The sequence below is a fragment of the Parasteatoda tepidariorum genome, chromosome 2 (genome assembly GCF_043381705.1).
Source record: "Parasteatoda tepidariorum isolate YZ-2023 chromosome 2, CAS_Ptep_4.0, whole genome shotgun sequence".
Lineage (NCBI taxonomy): Eukaryota > Metazoa > Arthropoda > Arachnida > Araneae > Theridiidae > Parasteatoda > Parasteatoda tepidariorum.
The window spans coordinates 23,348,491-23,368,186 of record NC_092205.1 but is presented as its reverse complement, the minus strand read 5'-3'; the positions used below and the strand labels follow the sequence as shown (position 1 = coordinate 23,368,186).

Sequence of the window (19,696 nt, the reverse complement as noted above, 5' to 3'; positions counted from 1 at the left end):
GTTGAACTGTGATAATCAACTAAAACTTCAAAATTGAATAAAAATTTCAATATTTAAAAATTTTAACAGCAAAAATTAATCCATTTAACTTTGAATTTGTATTCTTTTTTTTCCTGCTGAGACATTCTTAGAATAATTTACGACTTTCTTAAAATGATAATAATTTATGATTTTTTAAAATAAAATTGAATAACTAGAGATTTTTGACTTGTAAGTTTGGCATTTCTTATTTAAAATATGAAACCAAATTCTACTTACACACTCAAAGGAAAATCGATTTTTTTTAAAACCATAATACCAATTACTGCACTAAAATACGATGCAAATTTAGAAAGAAAAAAAAACTTCGGATGGATTTGAATTGTACCAAGTTTTCCATTTAAGTTTAACCATAATACCATAAAAAGAAGTTTGAAAATAATTAGCGATAGCACAAATTTCTCTCAGAAGAAACCTATCTCTTCCAAAACACTAGAAGAAACTAAACCGAATGGAAAATGACTAAAACAGTAGTTCGGCACAAAGTTTTATTAGCTTAAATTAAAAGAAATTAAATTATAATTCAGTACCAGAAGATTAAAAGTTTTCCATATCTATTTTTTTAAATAATTATTTTCATGTTATTTATTTTAGTTTTATGCCAAGTTTCGTATCATATTATTTAAGAACGAGTTTGAAAACTCATACTTAATATTATTTGATCATAAAAATTATCATGCAATTTGTAATTGTAAATAATACGATATGTGATTTGTAGTACTGTATATGGGATTTGTTAATTTAGTAGTTCTCATAAAATTTGATTATGATATTTTAACTGTTCTTAATATTATTATAAAATTCGATTTTGCTCTACGTATTTGAAGAACGACAATTATTTTTATTTCTTAAGAAATACATCACATTTATTTATCTTTCCAATTATCGTTTTGCAATTTTCACTTATTATATATAGCGTATGAAAAGCTTAAATGAGCACAATTAATCATAAATTAGATTGCAATTATAAACTGCAAAAAAAAATTTAATATTCAACTTACAAAAAGAAAAAATAATATCTTTCATTTCTTCCACTTAGAAATGAAAGAAAGTTTCCCATTTCTTTCGATATGCAGAAAAAAAGTATGGTCAAAATTGCCAGAATATGGTAAATTTTACCATGCGTCTGGCTCAATGGGAATACAAAAAAAGTTTGATTATTTTAACCGAAGCACTTCTGCTACGACTTTCAAAAAATTGACAATAAAATATAATTTTATAATAAGTGATAAAATTTGGTAAATGTGATGAAAGTTTAGAAATTTCATCATAATACCCTAGAACATGGCATAAAAACAATTTTTTCGGGTTAATATGCTTTATAGTTTTGTATATTTTACTAAATGGGTGATAATAAGAACTATAATTTTGAAAATCAGAATTTCCGGTAAACTATTTCCGCATGAACGAAAAAATTACCAAATGACTAGTTTAAATACCATATACACCAAATAGCCATTACATTATGACCACCCTGCTAATAACCTGTAGGATCACCTTTAGCCCTCAAAACTGCTAGCACCCGCCGTGGCACTGATTCCACAAGGTGCTGATAGGTAGTCTGAGGTATTTGGTACCAAGCGCTCACCAACTGGGCCTGAAATTCCCTCACATTGCGAGGGGGTAGCGTGGCAGCACGAACTTGGTTTTCCAAGTAGGACCACAAATGCTTTATTGGATCAAGGTCAGGTGAATTTGGGGGCCAAGACATGACTCTAAAATCACTGGAATGTGCCTCGAACTAATCCATGAAGATTCAACCCTTATGACATGGTGCATTATCCTGTTGGTAAACACCATCCCCAGCAGGAAAAACTGTTGCCATTAATGGGTGAACCAGGTCTGCAACTATGTTCAAGTAGCTTACAGACGTCAGGGATTGTTCTATGAGGATTATGGGTCCTAATGTGCCCCATGAAAACATTGTTCCTGGGCGAGAAACCGTAAAAACCTGGGCGAGCCCATTGTTATAGATGGAGGGTGGTCATAATGTGATCGCTCTTGGGTGTATTTTGATTTTACTAAGCAGAATAGTGGGTAAATTTTTTAACCAGAAATATCTTCACCTTACAATACGGCAATTTTATCAGAATTTTTTCTCCGTGTTTCTTTGATTTTTTTTCCACCGTAAAGGAAACTTCCTAAAACTAAATAAAACAAATCCCTAAAATAAAACAAATTCCTAAAAAAAAACTAAAAATAATAATTTCTAAAAAAATTCCCAAAAATAATAGAACTACATGTAGTTTGGTTCAATTTGGCCTCTTATTAGGACTTGCAGTGAATTGGAACAATATTAGGATTCAAAGAAACTTAAAATATTTCTAACGGCTAAATTTAATATAAAGGGACGTCTTTAACTTTCCTATTATACTAAGCTTCTAAATGTTCATTACTTAGAATACACGTTTTAAAGCTAATCCATGTGGATTTATTTGTATACTGTTATTGTAAGCATCGTAAAAAAATGTAGAATGAAGAAAATGTTGTTTTTCTGTGAGATCTAAAAGCGGAAAGCACATGTCAAGTTTTTAGGGTAGTGTGCCAAAACTGTCTCTAGAGACATATTTGTAGCAGAAGGGTTTGTTCAGAAAGAGAGGGTGTAAGAACTAAATTAAACTGTGACTATTAACATTTAAACTCCCACAATGTGTGCATTTTTTTTCTATCATGATAAAGTATATTTATTTTGAACAAGGAGAAAAAAATTCTTGTAAAATTATCGTTCTGAATGGTAATGACATTTCCAGTAAAAGAAATATCATAATTTTGGTAATAAAAACCAAAATATACGGTATTTAAACGGTTCGTTTAGAAATTTTTCTGTACGTATCGTAATGGTTTATCCAAAAATCTTCTTTTCAAAATAATGGTTCTTATAACAGCACATTTAGTCAAACATGCAAAACTGAAAAGCAATTTTAACAAAATAAATGCTTTTCATGCCATGCACCAAAGTATAGTTATAAAATTACCAAATTGTGCCATCTTTACCAAATTTTATTACATTACAAATTTTATTACTACAAATTTTATTTTAAAATCATATTTTATTGTTTTATTTACAAAAGTACTAGCTTTGTAGGGTTCCCCTAGAGCCAGAAACATGGTAAAATTTACCGAATTCAGGTAGCTTTGACCATATTTTATTTATCACAGAAAGCATTGAAAACATTTCTGCCCAGAGAAAAAAATCTCCTAAAGGAAGAAAAAATTCCCTAAAGGATATTTGAACAATTAAATTATATTTTACTAAAAATAATTACAAGTTTTACTTGAAAATAAAAAAATTGTAGCAATTAATTATCGGAAAAAATAAATGCTTTTTATTTGACAACCCTAAAGGACATTTTAATAATCTTTTTTTTAAAAAAATAATTATTAGTTTAACTTGAAAACCTAGTAAACCTCGTAACAAAACTCGAATAAAACAAATAAAGAATGAAAACAATTATCTAAATAAATATAACATAAATTTTATTTTTTCTTTCATATTATTTTACAAAACATTCATGAACCCTAAAGAGTTTTTAAACTATCTTTCATTAAAAATAATTATAAGTTTTACTTGAAAACAAAAATAGCTAGCAAATAATTAGTAAATATTATTTTTAAGAAATTAGTTACAAAAGACTGTTAAAATAAAATAAAAAATAAAATTGTAATTCGCTGTAAAAATTTTGGAACCACTTCCAAAACTTTAATTCATTACCCTCAAAGAACATTTAAACTGCTTTTTTTTTAAATAATTATGCATGATATTTAAAAAAAACTAACAAATAATTAATGAAAACAATTATTACATAGATTTGATTCAATAGTTTATAATTAAATAGTCCTAAACGACAATAGGTTTTTTTTAATAAAAAATAATTTTGAAGTTTACTCGAAAAAAAACTTTATACAAATAATTTAAAGAAATAAATGAGCAAAATCAAAATACACAGAATATTAATTATTTTAAATTCAAAAAATATCATTAAGAGAACAAAACAAAACTATTAAAATTTTAATCACCCACACTGAGTGAGTGGGGAATTTTTTCTATAATGCTTAGGGACATTTATTTGTTATCTAAAAACTCAACAACCCTAAAAAGATTTAATTAAGTTTTAATAAAAAAAATAACATAATAAATAAGTTTTATTCTAAAAATCGTTTTCATTTTTACTTCCTAGCGAGTTAACTCGATAATTTTTACTAAAACAGTAATTGAAATAAATGAATAATAAAATATTAAATATAAATAATGTTGGTCAGTTTAAATGCTTAAAAATCTCATTAAAAACGCTTGCTTGAGTCAATTGCTGATGTACTTGAAACTGTGTCAATAAGCAATTTCAAAATTACCTCCTAGGTTTGGAAGCATCAATAACTTCCACCTGTTGTCCTTCTTTCATGACCACTGCTTCTTCGTCACTTCCCATGGGTTTAAAGTCCATAATGGCAACGTAAACGTCAATACCCTGCAAAGGCATTAAACACATCATCAGGCCAAAACTCAGATAATTGTTTTTTTATAAATAATCTTTCGATAATTCTTTAAAATAGTCTTTAATAACTGACTTTCATCATTCGCTAGGTACAGTTAATCATCAGATATTTTTAAAAAAAAGCGATAATAAAACACAAACAATGATTTCAACTTGAAAACAATAATTTCAGATAGAAATTGATTCGGTAATATATACTACTTGCCAAAGTAGTAAAAACTTCATTAGCGTTACAAATTAAAATAAAATAAAAAGTCAATATGTTTCAAGCGCTCAAAACAAGGGCCCTATTATCAGGACCCACCAATAGGTGAATGAAGTGTCAGTAAGTCTTGGCCCTTGATTGGTGGGCCTTAATAATGGGCACATTGATTCAAGAGCTCGCGAAACATACCGACTTCTTCTATCATAAGTTTTGAAGTTAATGAAGCTTTTCTTTTAACAAGCAAAACCCTACGTTTTTTAAACTTAATGAATATAGTAGTTACTTTTCAGTTTAAACATTTTTTTATGCTAGATGAGATTTTATGCTGAAATTAACTTTTAAAGCTAATTTCATAACACAATATATATAATACTTTATGTGTTGTAAATAATTGTTTATGACCAATATGATTCTATACAAGTAATTTTTTTAGTAACTCATTTTAAAAAGCTGCGGATATCTTAGTATCGAACACATTTTCTAAGAGAACAAAAATGTGCTGATTCAAAATATGCAGGCCATTTATCTCAGTCACTCAGGCTTGCTTAAATATATTTTTTATCCATTTATATTTACTAGAGCATAATACAATGAAAATTCATGAACATATCATTCGGTAAAAAAACGTCGATGCACAGCCTTCTTTTTGTTTGCTAGCTTCAATCGTGTGATATTCGAAAAATAAAACTTATTGAATAAAAAATATTGTTTTGTTAATAAGAATTAATAAAAATGATATCTAAAAATCATGGGTTATATTAATATATATAATCATGGGTTGAATTAATAATACTGAGCAACAAGCTATAGATATCTGGTATGTTGTTTACCTTTTCCAGTTTCTGCTTCGATTTTCCGCGTTTCTATTCTTTTATTTTATGTTGATTTCAAATTTGAAAACCGTTTTGTTCCACCACTTCACTTTTTTGAGAGTTTTACAAAATTTATTTTTCATGGAACACCGTTTAATTTTCGGAGAATACTATTTAAATTTTAATAATTTTTATGAAACACTGTACTGTTTAAATCGATTAATTATAATGGAATATTATACTGCTTAAACTTATTAATTTTAAAGGAATGCTGTTAAAATTTTATTAATTTTAAGGGAATCTTGTTTAAATTTTATTAATTTTAATGGAATTCACTTCCATTGGTTACAGCAACAACACATTTTCATCACAGACACAAAACTTTTGTGAATTTCTTTGTAATGATTGACATTTTTATACTAGAACCACAGAAAAAAAGCCTTGTAAAAAAAAAAGAAGAAAAAGCAAGGAAAAAAAAGTACTGGGGAAAAATCATCGGGAAAAAAGCTCTACTTTTACAATTATTTGAATTTTATGATCGATTTGATTCAGGCTATTAAACATGAATTCTATATAGTTAAATATTTATTCGAATGTAAATATAGATACATTTTAAAAACCTTGGAGCTTGCCGAAAAAAACTTTAAACGCATATTCTGATTTTTCTTCATTGTATACATTATGAAATTATATTATATACATAATAGTATTATAATGTATCAATTAAATCAATGTAATACAATGTACAATGTAATACACACAACACAACACAATGTACAATGTAATACAATGTAAATCAATGTAATTAAATCAATAATGTATCAATTAAATATAGTTTCTCTTGAGGCTAACTTTGTGATAGGTTAAAAATACTGACAAAAAATATTCATTTAACACAATTCAGTTTAATACAATTTTTTTTAAATCGCTTGTTGATAAAGCATTATTACAACGCTGGTAAAAAAACAACAAAAAGTAATTACTGGAATTCAGAAAAATTATGGAGCTGCTTAAGTGCCCTAAAAGTTTTGTTAAATAGTATGAAGTACATAAAACTACTCCCATGAAATTTAAATTAGTCCTCGCACTTAAGTTATTCTTTTATCTAATTTCATTATACTCTGTTGGAAGATTCAAATTATTATTAATTATCAAATTATATAAATATGCTTTCAAAACAATATGAAAGCTTTTAAAAGTTAAACTCGTTGGAAAGATTTTTAATTCATACTATCTTTTACGATATATATCATAGAATTATTTTAAAAAAAGGGTTATAGTTTCGTAGTTCTAATGGAATCCTATACTTGGCAACATATTTTGATAAATAAGGAGAACATTTGCTCTTGAAAAAGAAACAACTGTATGACGTTGCAAGAGCATTGGATTTAATTGGACCGCTAAAAATGGCGCGTCTTATGCTGACATGTCCTTAACAAATCAAATGCGAGATAAAGATTTTTTTAACATTTGTTTCTCTCTAGAAAAAAATCGTCAGCCAGAAACAATAATTATTATTCTTTCATCATGAATTTTTTTAAATGCGAACAGAAAGACGAATATTTATAATGATTATAGCTAATAAAAACTAAATATATTGGTTAATAACAAATTAACCAAAGTTCCAACAATTGTATGCGAAGTGACTCTGGATTTAAGGAAAGTAAAAGTAAGTTGAATAAATATAAGCCTTTTTTTATTCATTTACAAAAACTGTATATAATTTCAAGTGATTCTCAAGTGGTGTACCTATCCGGCTACACATATTTTGAATATTAGGGGAGAGAGGGGTCAATTGTAACAGGGTACGATTGTAACAGAGCAAAAATTTCGAGTTTCGGGTTCTTGATTTGGTTCCTAGGTGGCGCACAAGGTGTATTTAATAAATCTAGATATTTTTACGTTACGTAAGTACTTTTTTTGGTATAAGAATATTATACTGCAACAAAGTAATTTTGTTTAAACAAATAAAAATTATTAACCAAATATGTAAGTGGACACCTTAATTAACATTTCAATAAAAAAATTAGTTTTGTTAATTAACTAGCATTGCTTTTAACAAATGAAGCTGAAATGGCGTCTTGGGGACGATTGTAACAGCTGAAAATAAATAATCTTATGTTTACAAACCATTACTTAACTCTTTAAGAATTGCATGTGCATTATTTCTTTGTCACCTTTCACGGCATAAATTAAAAGTTTTAACGCCTTAAAGTTAAAAGTTTAACTCTTTAGGTCTCTGCTCATTATTATTTTTACTCCTAAAATATCACTACTATTTTGATCAATAAAAAAATATATCACAACGATGATAATATGCATAATTAACTATGTTTTAGTTGAATTTATGAACTGTTACAATTGACCCCGTAAGTGGGGACAATTGTAACAAGTGCACGACTGTCAAAAATTGTTAATAACCAATATAATAACATTTAAAATAAGGTTTTAATTTTTTTCTAGTAGAGGATAGTCTACTTTACTCGTCTGTCAATTAATACTAATAATATATTGGATTTTTTGTTAGTTAAAAATAGTTAAGTAAAAAATGTTACAATTGACCCCGCTCTCCCCTGCAGAAAAGTTATAAAAATCTAAAATAAAATCGGCACGAATTGACCTTAGTTTTCTATGCAGTGTAATTCTCAGATCATTTCCAAATTCCTGTCCTGTTTTGAGTAATCTTTATCGCTATAAACAATGTCAGTGATCAAACCTGGTGACGCTTAACCTTGATACGATCAGAGATTTCCAGAGATATGTTTAAAGTAAACATTTAAATGTTCTAAATGCGGGTCTCTCGTCAATTCCTTCTACTCGAACGTAGGCAGTTCTCCAAGGAGTCGTGAATGATATCCATTGTACCTCAAGAGTTTACTCATTGAAGCGGAAATCAATAGGGTTACTGTTTCCACCTGATTCCCTAGAGTTATTTTAAATGCATCATTCAGTGTTAGAATGATAATTGGCCACACATCAAGAAATTAATTGCAGTTAACAATTATTTTTCCTTCTTCCCTCAGCAGTTCAAAATGTTGTTTACGCGAAGGAAAAAAATTCCGGTAAAATTAACATACTTTATTGTAATGATTTTTGATTAAAAAAAACATTCTAATTTATAAACCAAAATAAATGTATTTAAACCATTCGTTTGGTAATTTTTACGTTCTTATGATAACGGTTTACCGGAAATTCCGGTTCTTAAAATTATAGTTCTTAAAAACACACGTTCTGTAAAAAAATACAAAACTTAATAGTTAATTTAACCGAATTAAAGGTTTTATGCCAAGCCGTAAAGTATCATAATAAAATTACCAAATTTTTATCACGTAGCATGAAACCACATTTTATTGTGAACTATACCAAAATCATTGCCAAGGCGCTTCAGTAAAAATTATCGAGCTTTTTATATAGCTTTTTAATGCTTCCATTCAGTCAAAAACACGATAAATATCAACATATTCTGGGAGTTTAAACCATACGTTTTTCTCAGGGTTAGCTGCTTTCTGTTTTTAATATAAATGTTTCTTTCTTTACTTTTAATACTACGATCTGTTTTTAATATAAAATGCAATTAAAAAAAGAATATTTTATCTATCCTTTCTGAATATATTTTATACATAGGAATTAAACTTTGAAATATTTTGAATAATACAAACAAAAGAAGTCAGACACATGCTTTTATTGCTTGAGAGTTATTAATTAATAGAACAAGTAATACAGATAACATATTTTTTTATAAACATTAATACTTGTCTACAATAATAAAATGAAGAGTTTGTTGGCATGTGCGTGTCTCTTTTATAACTCTAGAACTATTTGTGATAGCGACACAGTGGGTAAAAGGGGCAATTTTACCCCCCCCCATTCTGAAAATCAGGAGAGACATTTAAAAAATGGAATTTAAAATTAAAAATTGGCTTAGAGATAGCGCCATTGATATAAAAGAAATTGCTGATGATTTTAAAGGATGTGTAAGGAATGTTTGCTTGCCTATAGCTCTCATTAATCAAAAAAAAAAAGGATTTGAATGCACTTTCTTAGATATTTAATTATTTTTATTCGTTCAGTTAGATAAACTCAATGACCAAAGTTAGCTTTGTAGCATAGGTATACTACGTCATCAAATTAAAATATTCTTAAATAATTTGAAACCACGTATTTATTTCGTTTATATTTATGGTTTTAAAACATATTTCTTTAAAACTAAATAATTTAAAATCGACGGATTTTGAAGAAAAAAAAAAGTCAGGAGGATCGTTTAAGGGAAAGGTAAGAAATCGCCATACTATATTGATGACGCTAAATATGCTTGAATAATTTTTGTAATAATTACTATAACTGAAATAAAAATTAAACTATTTATTAAATAGCAAAATTAATAGAGAAACGGTAGTCTTTCGCAAATAGGCTAAAAAAACCATTCTATTATTAAAGCCAACGATACTTGATTGGTTTTAGTAATAGGTACTATTTGAAATAAAAAAATAGGTTTTGTACCGAGAGGCAAAATTAATGACGAAATGATACTAATTCGTTCAGGCGAAAAGTGAAAAATCGACATATTCGTACTGACGCCAATGGTGCTTAATTTTGGTAATAGATACTTTTGGTATTATGGTAATTGGTGCAATTTTAATCAATACTAAATGTACTAGAGGAGGTAAAGTTAATATATTAGGTTCGTATTAAAACTGCTTCAATACTGCGCAGTTTTGATATAAATACTGTGGAAAGAAGTTTTTTACCGACCTTCGGAAAGGATAACAAAAAGACCTTCGGATAGTAAAAAAAAGTCGTTTAATTGTGGTAAGGAAAAGCATCATCGACTAAGCAATAGCAAATAGCATCATACCTCAAGCAATAGCATCATTTTGAAAGATACTAAATACAGTTAATCATTATTTTGATGATGTGAGCTACTAAAAACGTGTTTTAATGAATCTAATAACGTTAAACCACCGCCAAAGGCGAAAAATATAATAAGTAAAAAAAAATTTGGAATTGTTTTTTTTTTTTTAATTGGGCTCGCATATAACTTTCAATTTCGTACATAATTTCGTAGCGTTGTTCGTTCAGTACTGGTTCATTGAGAGCTATTTTTTTTTTCTTTCACTTCGTGTGGAGAACATGTATTCAGCTAATAATTAATATAAGAATTGATAATAATAGTAAAACTTGCTGTAAATAAAGACAAATTAATTAATTAATTAATTGAATGTACAGTTTAATGCTGCAAAAGACGGAAGCATTTAAACTTGGCCAACATTCAAGATAAACATTTTACCATATTTCGAAGTTAAATTAACATAAGTGAGATATTTTTTCCTATGTATTCTTTTACATTGAATAGATTGACTTATACACTATTCAATATCAAGATAGTTCAAAAGTTGAAAGGATTTTTATGTATAAAAGTACAACTATAAACATGTATTTATATTTTCTTGCAACATTATTATCTAGTGATTATCTACAATGAGGCTTTACTTCTGAGTGAAGTTTGTATGTTGCATCGAAAAAGATCAGACATGAAATGATCAGACTAATAGTTTAGAAGTTACTTATGTTTTGTGTACAAATAGTAGAATTCTGTACTTATACCTAATTACGCATCTTATATTGATATATAGACAAATTTGGTATTTTTTTCCTATGTAATCTTTTTTTAATTAATCGAATGAGAGTAACCACGTGTAAATAAGCATAATATTTGAAACCTTTTGATGGTTTTATTGCATAAAAAGTACTTAAAACTGTTAGAATTTTTAAATTATACTTTGAGTAAAATATGCTATTTATAAATTTGTTGACGATTAACATTGAACCTAGATGCGCAACTAAAAATTTACATTTATTTAAAACATTCCTTCTGTACTTTGGGGGAAAAATTTAAAGGGAATTCCATACTTAAAACACGTACCTGTCAGTCACTTTTAGAAGAAACAATGAAATAAATTTCGGAAAATGTCTGACAAAGCTAGATAAGAAATTTGAAATGTCAACAGCTTTAAGACATTTAAATTCTTGATCGTGTTGATGGATCGTAGCCAAATAACTGTTTGAAGCTTAAATCAACAAACGCGGAGATCATTCTTCGCCGAAATTATCATCTATTTTTTAATCGATTGATGGAGCTTTGAAATAAACAAAACATTTCGTTACTTTTTTATACTATAATGTAACGTAATATTTATAAAACAATTTTAAGCAAGCAGATTAATTCAATATTAAGCGTAATTTCAAATTATATATTTATTTAATTTGTAAAACAATAATAAATACGAAAAGTAAAAAAAAAAACTTTTCTATAATCGAGATATGAGGAATTGTTGATTTAAGCATTGTATAAAAATACAATACTATTCTTTGCGGAGCTATATAAATACTAGATACATGGTAAGAATTTCTTTTCTAAAATTACAATATAATTACAGTCTGTTCATCCAATTAAACGTAAAATTTAGTGTAAGAAACATTTCCTTGTCTTTATGGTTTTGAAACCACTTACAGCTAGTATGGTAAAAGAAACATGAACACGAAACTATGTGGTTTTGTAACCATTTACAACTAGCATGGTTACAAAATCATAACAATAACATTTAACTTGGCATTGGAATAAGGTTATGGTAGGCTTTTCGTTTGGTAATGGATATTAGAGTTAGCCTGTGGATGAGTTAATGTTGCCAAATAACTGTGGAATGCAGCTTAACACGTTTATTTAGTGGTGCCATATCTCTCGAGAGATGGGAAGTGCTTTTTTTTCTGTGATGCTGTCATCTATGCTTGAATACGAGTTTCGTATTCCAATAATCCAGGGTCACCAATATGAGAATGTAGAACACTGGAAAGTCTTCACACGCTGATGCTGAACAGAGGAAATATTGTGGTGTCAACGATGGGATTAGTACTCTCGTTCTGTAGGTCATGAGATCGACTGAGTAGCCCTTCTCAGCTAGAGTATATACCTAACTGCAAGAAACTAAAAGGCTTCACACGATGGGCCTTAATGACGCGAATAAAATTCAGGTTGTTTAACCGTATTAAATTAAAACAGTCAATAAATGATTTTTCTGGCAATGAAGAGATTGAATACCATGTTTTCTAATGTTATTTTGACTATTTTTATTGCATCTGTTAAAATAACAATTAAATAAATCGTTATTTAACCGTTTGTCCGAGAAATTTCTAACAGTATATTTCATGAATACCCTATTTAAGAATTTAAATTACTAATATGATTGACGTAATATTATTATATGTGTAATTAAATTATTTATAAAATAACACTAATGAATAATTAATCCTCTCTATCATATATGTTCTATTTTTCTAGTACTTAAAAGTAATAAATACAATTTATTAAAAGTATACAAAAAATTATGGCTTCTCAGAAAAATTTTACTTATAAATAATTTCGAGAAAAACAAAGGTTTTTATAAATATATTCTATTAGTATTAAACACTTTAAATTCCTTTTTTAATTAGAAGAGAGAAAATTAATTGATGTACTTCCCATTTCGAATGTATTTTTTGAAAATATCAATTCAGTGGTTTGCCAGAAATAACTTCCAGAAAAGCATTAGTTTAACTTTTTTAAAAGAATTTCTCCAAAAATTAAATTATAACTCTTGGTTCATTTTTACAGAGGGAAACTTATCGGTGAGTTTTCGCCCATTCATATTAAGCTGTGCCTGCTCAACTCCACATTCCATAAACTTCTTTTAATTTTATCTCCTCTCTCCAGTTCAGTTTCATCCTCTCACTATTTTTTTTTATTCATAGTGGAATGTGGAATTCATCTATTCTGAAAAGCACTTGAGTTCATTGGCTTTTCCAACAAAAGCTGAATTGTAAAAATTAAACAATCACCATTTTGTGTGTAATCTATTTTTTCTATTTGTTATAATAAATTTTTGTAGGATTCACTTAGAAGAAACTAAAATAAAAATAAACAAAGCATTTGTTTGTTGTAGTAATATCGGATGTTTATAAGAACTGATTGCAACAGTAAAATATGTGTTCACTGGCTTTTAAACACTGCGTATAGTTTTATTTTTTATTTTTCTGAAAAATGATAATCTATACAGAGAAACGTGTCGCTTGTTTCACCTTCGAAGATGAAACCAAACAGAAGTTCTAAAAATATCTTCTCCCTTCCCCCTAGTTAGAAAAAAAAAAGAAACGAAAAACATGAGGAACACAAAGTTGTATTTAAAAATTATATTCACCTTACCTATTTTTCAAAACTATTTATTTTTAAAAGTTTATAAGTCTAATTTTAGGGCCCGAAATTACCACTCTCCAGCTCGCCATTGGCGATCAAATATTTAACGATGGCGAGTAAATTTCATACTTAAAAATGTTGAGTTTTAATTTAAACTATATAAGTTTAGATTATCGTTGCCTAGATAAAGAGGGGCATAAAAGTGTTTTGAAATCAAATGGAGGAGCTCATTTTTTTTCCGATATCGACCAAAAACTGCTAAGTCATTCATTTTCTCATTCATTCATCATTCATTTTCTCATTTCTAAGTCATTCATTCTGCGAAACTGTTGCTACGAGCAACTTTGAAATCTTAAATGACCTTATTATGTAAATATTATTGCAATAAATATGTTTCGAATTTTATGTTTCTACATTCATTTATGGTTTTGTACCTAAAATATTCTTCATAGTACATAATTTAAGATTTTAAAAAGTTTTTGAAATGTTTATAAACGTAAAATAAAAAAAAACGAGTCAAAAGTTTAGTCTGACCAGTACCTTTGGAATTGAAATTTTGTGACGTGTCTTATTTGATTCAGCGAAAAAGTCTAAAAATTAGAAAATGATTCCAAAAATACGTTATTTACAGGGCCATTTGCTCAAACGAATATGTTTTATGTTCGATTATTTTTATTTTTTATGAAGGAACACAACAGACTTTTTTTGAATTAATAAATCCTTTTACAATGTTTGTTCGCCGATTGCGATAAATTTAAAAGTTCGTCTAAATCTGTTCAGCAACAGGGGTTTAAAATTCACAATTTGAAAATAATTCTACAAAGCCGTTATTTAACTTTTCAAAGCGATTTATTCAAAAAAAGAAGGAAAAAAAGTTCTTATTACTTTAAAGTATTATTTTTTTCTACTTTTCTTATGCGTTTCTTATGCTCAATATTTTGTCTCTACTACTCAAGAAAACTTTATTTTGAATCTCGTATAGCTTCAGAGCCGTTGGCGCAGGATTCTGAAATTTTTATATTGACTGTGAAGAGTAATTTTAGCTCACGATCCGAAAACATTTAATTATTCCGTTCGGGAGAGATATTTGAAAAATAATCGCATTAGTTTAACTTTAGCTATTATTTAAAATAAAATTGTAAGCGATTATGTTTAAAATTTTATCACAGGTTCTTCATTGTTTAAATTTTTTTCCAGACATTAACGGGAAGTGCATATGAATTGGTGCCACGTCACCGAATTAGCATTTCTAAAGTAAACTAAAACCACATGTTAATTTTGTTTATAGTTATGGTTTTAAAGCATGTTTCTGAAAAAAAAATAAGATGCGATTTTTATTCAAAGACTTAATGAATAGTAAAACAAAAAAGTATGAAATAAAATAATTTAACATATTTAAAAATATTATTTTAAATTAAATTAATAAAATATTTTTTTTCAAATTAATAAAATAATTTAAAATAATTAATTAAAAAACAACTTTTCTATGGTTTTGCATGAAAAAATAATAAACAAACTATTGCGTGTAACTCATAAAAATCAAGTTCATATAGTCTCGGCTTATTTTACACATTTTTCACAGAAAATACAATATGGAGACAGTTTTCCAGTTCATAAAATGAAAGTAATCCTCCCCTAAAATGTCGTGAATAAAGTTTATATTGTAAATAATATTCATAACAATGTTCATAATTTTGAAGTAGAAATTTTAATAAAATTAAAAAAAGAAAGAAATCTGAACTCTGTCCGCGATAAGCCATGAAGGTTAAAGCCAACAGTGCTCTTTTCTTGACCTCGGGCTCTTGGGTACGGGAACGGATACTTCGGTAAGGTGGTCAGCCGAATGCCATTCCCAAGCCTGCTTGGTACTCATTTTATCGTCCCACTGAAGAGATGTATAGTTATAGTTACAAACGAGATGTGTAGTAATTAATGCATAGCAACAATCTAACGTTTCTTCTAAACTTTTTAACTTTTTTTCGAAAAATAGTTTGTTGCTTGCAATTTTTTTTCCAATAAAAAGTTTATTGTTCGGAAACATGGCCGTATTATTCATATTCCTTTTTTTTTACATTTTGAGTTGATGTTATACGCTGTTTCAAATGTTTATCACGACATTTAGATTTACTTTTTCCAAATTCAAATTAGCGGATTTCCCGATCTAAGTTTTTATTTCCTGCTAAAAAATTAAAAAATAAAACTATCACATCAAGGCTATTTCCTTTTTAATTCAATTGGGTATATTATAGCCTACATCACAGGTTGTGTTATTCCTACTAAATTTAACCCATGAACGGCATTTTCTGCGAGCCTAACTTCAAGCCACAAATAAACAAACGAAGTGCTTGATCGTTAAAATAGCTGCTCGCCAGATTTTATTGCATTATAAAGAAAAGCAATTGATATTCGATTTTTGATTAATAATTGATTTATGTGGATAGTGGCATTTATGTGGATAGTGGCATAGAATTTAGCATTGCGTCATGGTAAATGTTATTCCTACTAAGTGGAAGTAGTTGTGTTTTTTTTATATTATACCCAATTATAGAAACGCAGTAATAAAAACTAGCACATGACAGAAATATTAACAGTTGATCAGAAGAACTATTAATAGTCAGCTTTTTATTTTATTTTATTTTATTTTCTAGAAACGGCTAATTGCAATACACTCAGGCTAAATGGGTTCAATATCCAATTACGATAGATAGTTTAACTACTAGTAATATGATGATGAGTTTATCATTTTCCTTTATTATTTTTAATTAAATTTATAAAAAAAATATCGTTTGATCAATTGTTATGTTTTAATTCTGTAAAATGTTATGCTTGTTTTTTTCTTTTAAGGTTTTGAATGTTAAGGAAAACAAAGTGCTTTTTGTTTTAATTAAAGTAAATTATGATTTAATTTAATATTTCGTTTTCTTGCTCTAAAATTTATTTTTGAATAAAATATATATTTAAAGAATTGACGTGTATCATTAATTCCTTTGAAGTAATTGAATATCACTAACTACTATTTCTTATAATTACAACAAATAAATTATCGAATTATATTGTTTATTTTTATCAATTTATAACAAAACTTATTACATAACAGATTGAAATAAACAGACGTAAAAAATATGTCAGAAATCATAATTACGAAAAAAAGAACTAAAACAAAATATTTAGAATTGTTTCGAAAGTTTAATCTTTCTATGCCTAGATACCTAAATTCGTGCAATCATATTTTGATTTTGTAATTTTTATTGAAATGAGTGAAAAAACTCAGCTTAGCACTTTAAACCAAAAAAGAGAATTATTCATCAATGCTATAAACATAATCGCACAGAAATTAATAAAATGTGATAGAGACAATAAATTTTAAACTTATTGTGTTAACTATTCACAACTATGAATAAGTATGCTACGTATAGTTCGTTCACCAGGAGTTGACACTTGGCTCCACCTACTCGGACGCAGAGTTCATTTCAGCGCGGGGGAGTAAGAGAAAAAAACATTTCCCCGCTTGAAGTCGAGATAACCTCTAATGCGCGCAAAGCCTCCACACGGTTTTTTATAGGTAGTCCAATCAGACCACTATAAAGGCAAACCAGTTTACGAAAGAGCCTTTCAATAGAAAATCTAGTAAAACTAAAAAAGTGGCAGCAAATACATGTCTGAAAATTTGTTTAATTTTTGAATATGATTAGTTTGTCTTATTTACTTGTCTATCACAACAGATTCAATTCTCAAATACATATGACAAATTCCTCTCAGTCATTTTTAAAATAGAATTTGGTTTCATGCTCTCAAACTGTTCACTTTTTAAATAGTCTGATAAACTACTGATAAGAAGCCGCGTGGAGGCTTTCTGATGTAGAAGGTGATGGCCAAACACAAACAGAGAATTCTTTTTCAGTCACTTACTTCGCTTTATCATCAGCTATTATACCTTTCGTTATTCTAGCTAATTTATATTTAAAAACTTTTTCCCAGCAAAATATCTAAAAAAGAACAAACTATTCAATAAAAAGAGAGAAATATCAGCAAGTTTATGAAATAAAATGCACATGTTCAAAATATGCACTAGAAGAGTGCGAAATAAATATTTTTGTCATACGATCGCCAAATAGCAGCCTTGATGTTCACATCCTTCTCCCCAAAATAGCGAAATAGTATCATCCGATACCACGTAATGAAGGCGGAGTCAAGTGCCAACACCTGGTGAACGAACTATAGTAATGGTTACAGTTCATTGTTATTAAGAAAAATAATTATAAAAAAATAATTTTTGAATAAGACATAAATTTTTTTAAACTTATCTTGATTATGAACTACTTTAACCCTTTGAAGCAGAATTTTTATTAAACATACTTTTCATACTTTTTTCATTAGTTTGTTTTAATGTTGGTCAAAATAAATGTTAACTATTATATTTGACATTTTAATAATTTATGGTTATAAAACACGGTGTCTTTTTTCTGCATTAAAAGTAAAATCATCCAAAAACGGCTCGCATGCAAACATTAAATTTTCAAATTTGCATTAGATCTAAGAAACAGCTATTTATCAATGAAATTTCTTTCATTTATGAAACAAATTACTAATAAATTCTTAAATATGAATGGAAATAAAATTTTAAAACTACCTTTTTTCAGATTTCATAGTTTAGTATAAATATAATTTCGGTAATCTAACAGATTTTTTTATTAGAAATCAGAGTATTTTTCATAATTAAAAAATGCGAAAACATATTTTTGCTTTCGATTAAAGCATTAGAAAAAACTATATTAAAGGGACATCGGTGTCCTATCATCGTTAAAACGGTTAAAAGTAGTATTACGAGAGAAATTTAAGTAGTACTTATAAAAAGACATAAATAATAACGAATTTTTCTTTGTCATATTATTATTATTTTATTTAAATATTATTCTTGAATAATTATAGACATAATGAATAAAATTATCTGAATAAAAAAAACATTTAAATTTTACTGATCATTAATTATCATCTATGATTGATTATGATTCAACCATAGTTCATTAATTACTTTAAAGGTAGTATTTCGAGAAAAATTGACTGCTCCGATTATAAAATCAGCAGAGAAAAATTCAAGTGGTGTTTATAAAAATATACAAATGATGAAATATTTGTGCATGTGTGTCATAAAAGTGATATTTTATTTAAACTTTTCATACACATTTTTAATAGTGTTTAACCAAAACTCGAAATAAAACCTATAAAACTTATATTTTTTTAAATACTTAAGTTTATTTGATTGTAAATTTTAACAACTAAAGCATTCTAACTTTTTGGCAATAAATATTTCGAGGCGAGCTTACTGCTGGGCAACTTGTTTTATTTTGTCAAAAAGAAGCTTTTCAAACATCCCCAAAAAGTTGCTTTAAACATGGTTTAAATATATTTCTTTTCTGATGAAAAGGCGTCTTAGCGCGTGTTTACCACTTGTCAAAACAGTTCATCACCTGTTGCAGTAAAACTTAAAAAGTAACTTTGCTCTTCTTTTACCCTTCATCTCTGCTCTATATAGTTAAATACAACCGAGAAAATGGTAAGGCATTAACGTCATTCTAGAATAAAAGCACATATCGTTGAAATGGAATGAATGTAATGCTAAATTATATCAATTTCTAAATTTTAAACGTTTCAAAGTGACTGCCTTTATAAAAATCTTAAATAAGAGAGATTTAATTGTAAGAAATTTCAGATCAAATTGAGGTAAAATCTATTTTTAAATGAACATGTTACGAAAGAAAAAATCTGAGACACCATAATTTTTACTGTAATAATCACTCTAATTGAAAAAATGTTAATGTATAAATAACAATATAATATTTTACAGTAGAAATGAATTTTGCAGTATAATGGATTTTAAGGATGATGCAACGAAAGTATATACCGTAATTCGATCCTGAAT

General features: G+C 27.6%; 1 protein-coding gene across 1 annotated transcript in view; it reads right to left on the bottom strand.

Annotated features, from left to right (window-relative positions):
- LOC107442351 (obscurin) overlaps nucleotides 1-19,696 on the bottom strand; it is a gene marked incomplete in the record, with an annotated part of 263,706 nt that overhangs the window by 128,095 nt on the left and 115,915 nt on the right. The window contains 1 exon segment of the mRNA XM_071177300.1: nucleotides 4,390-4,505. Coding sequence (XP_071033401.1) covers nucleotides 4,390-4,505 — 116 coding nt within the window.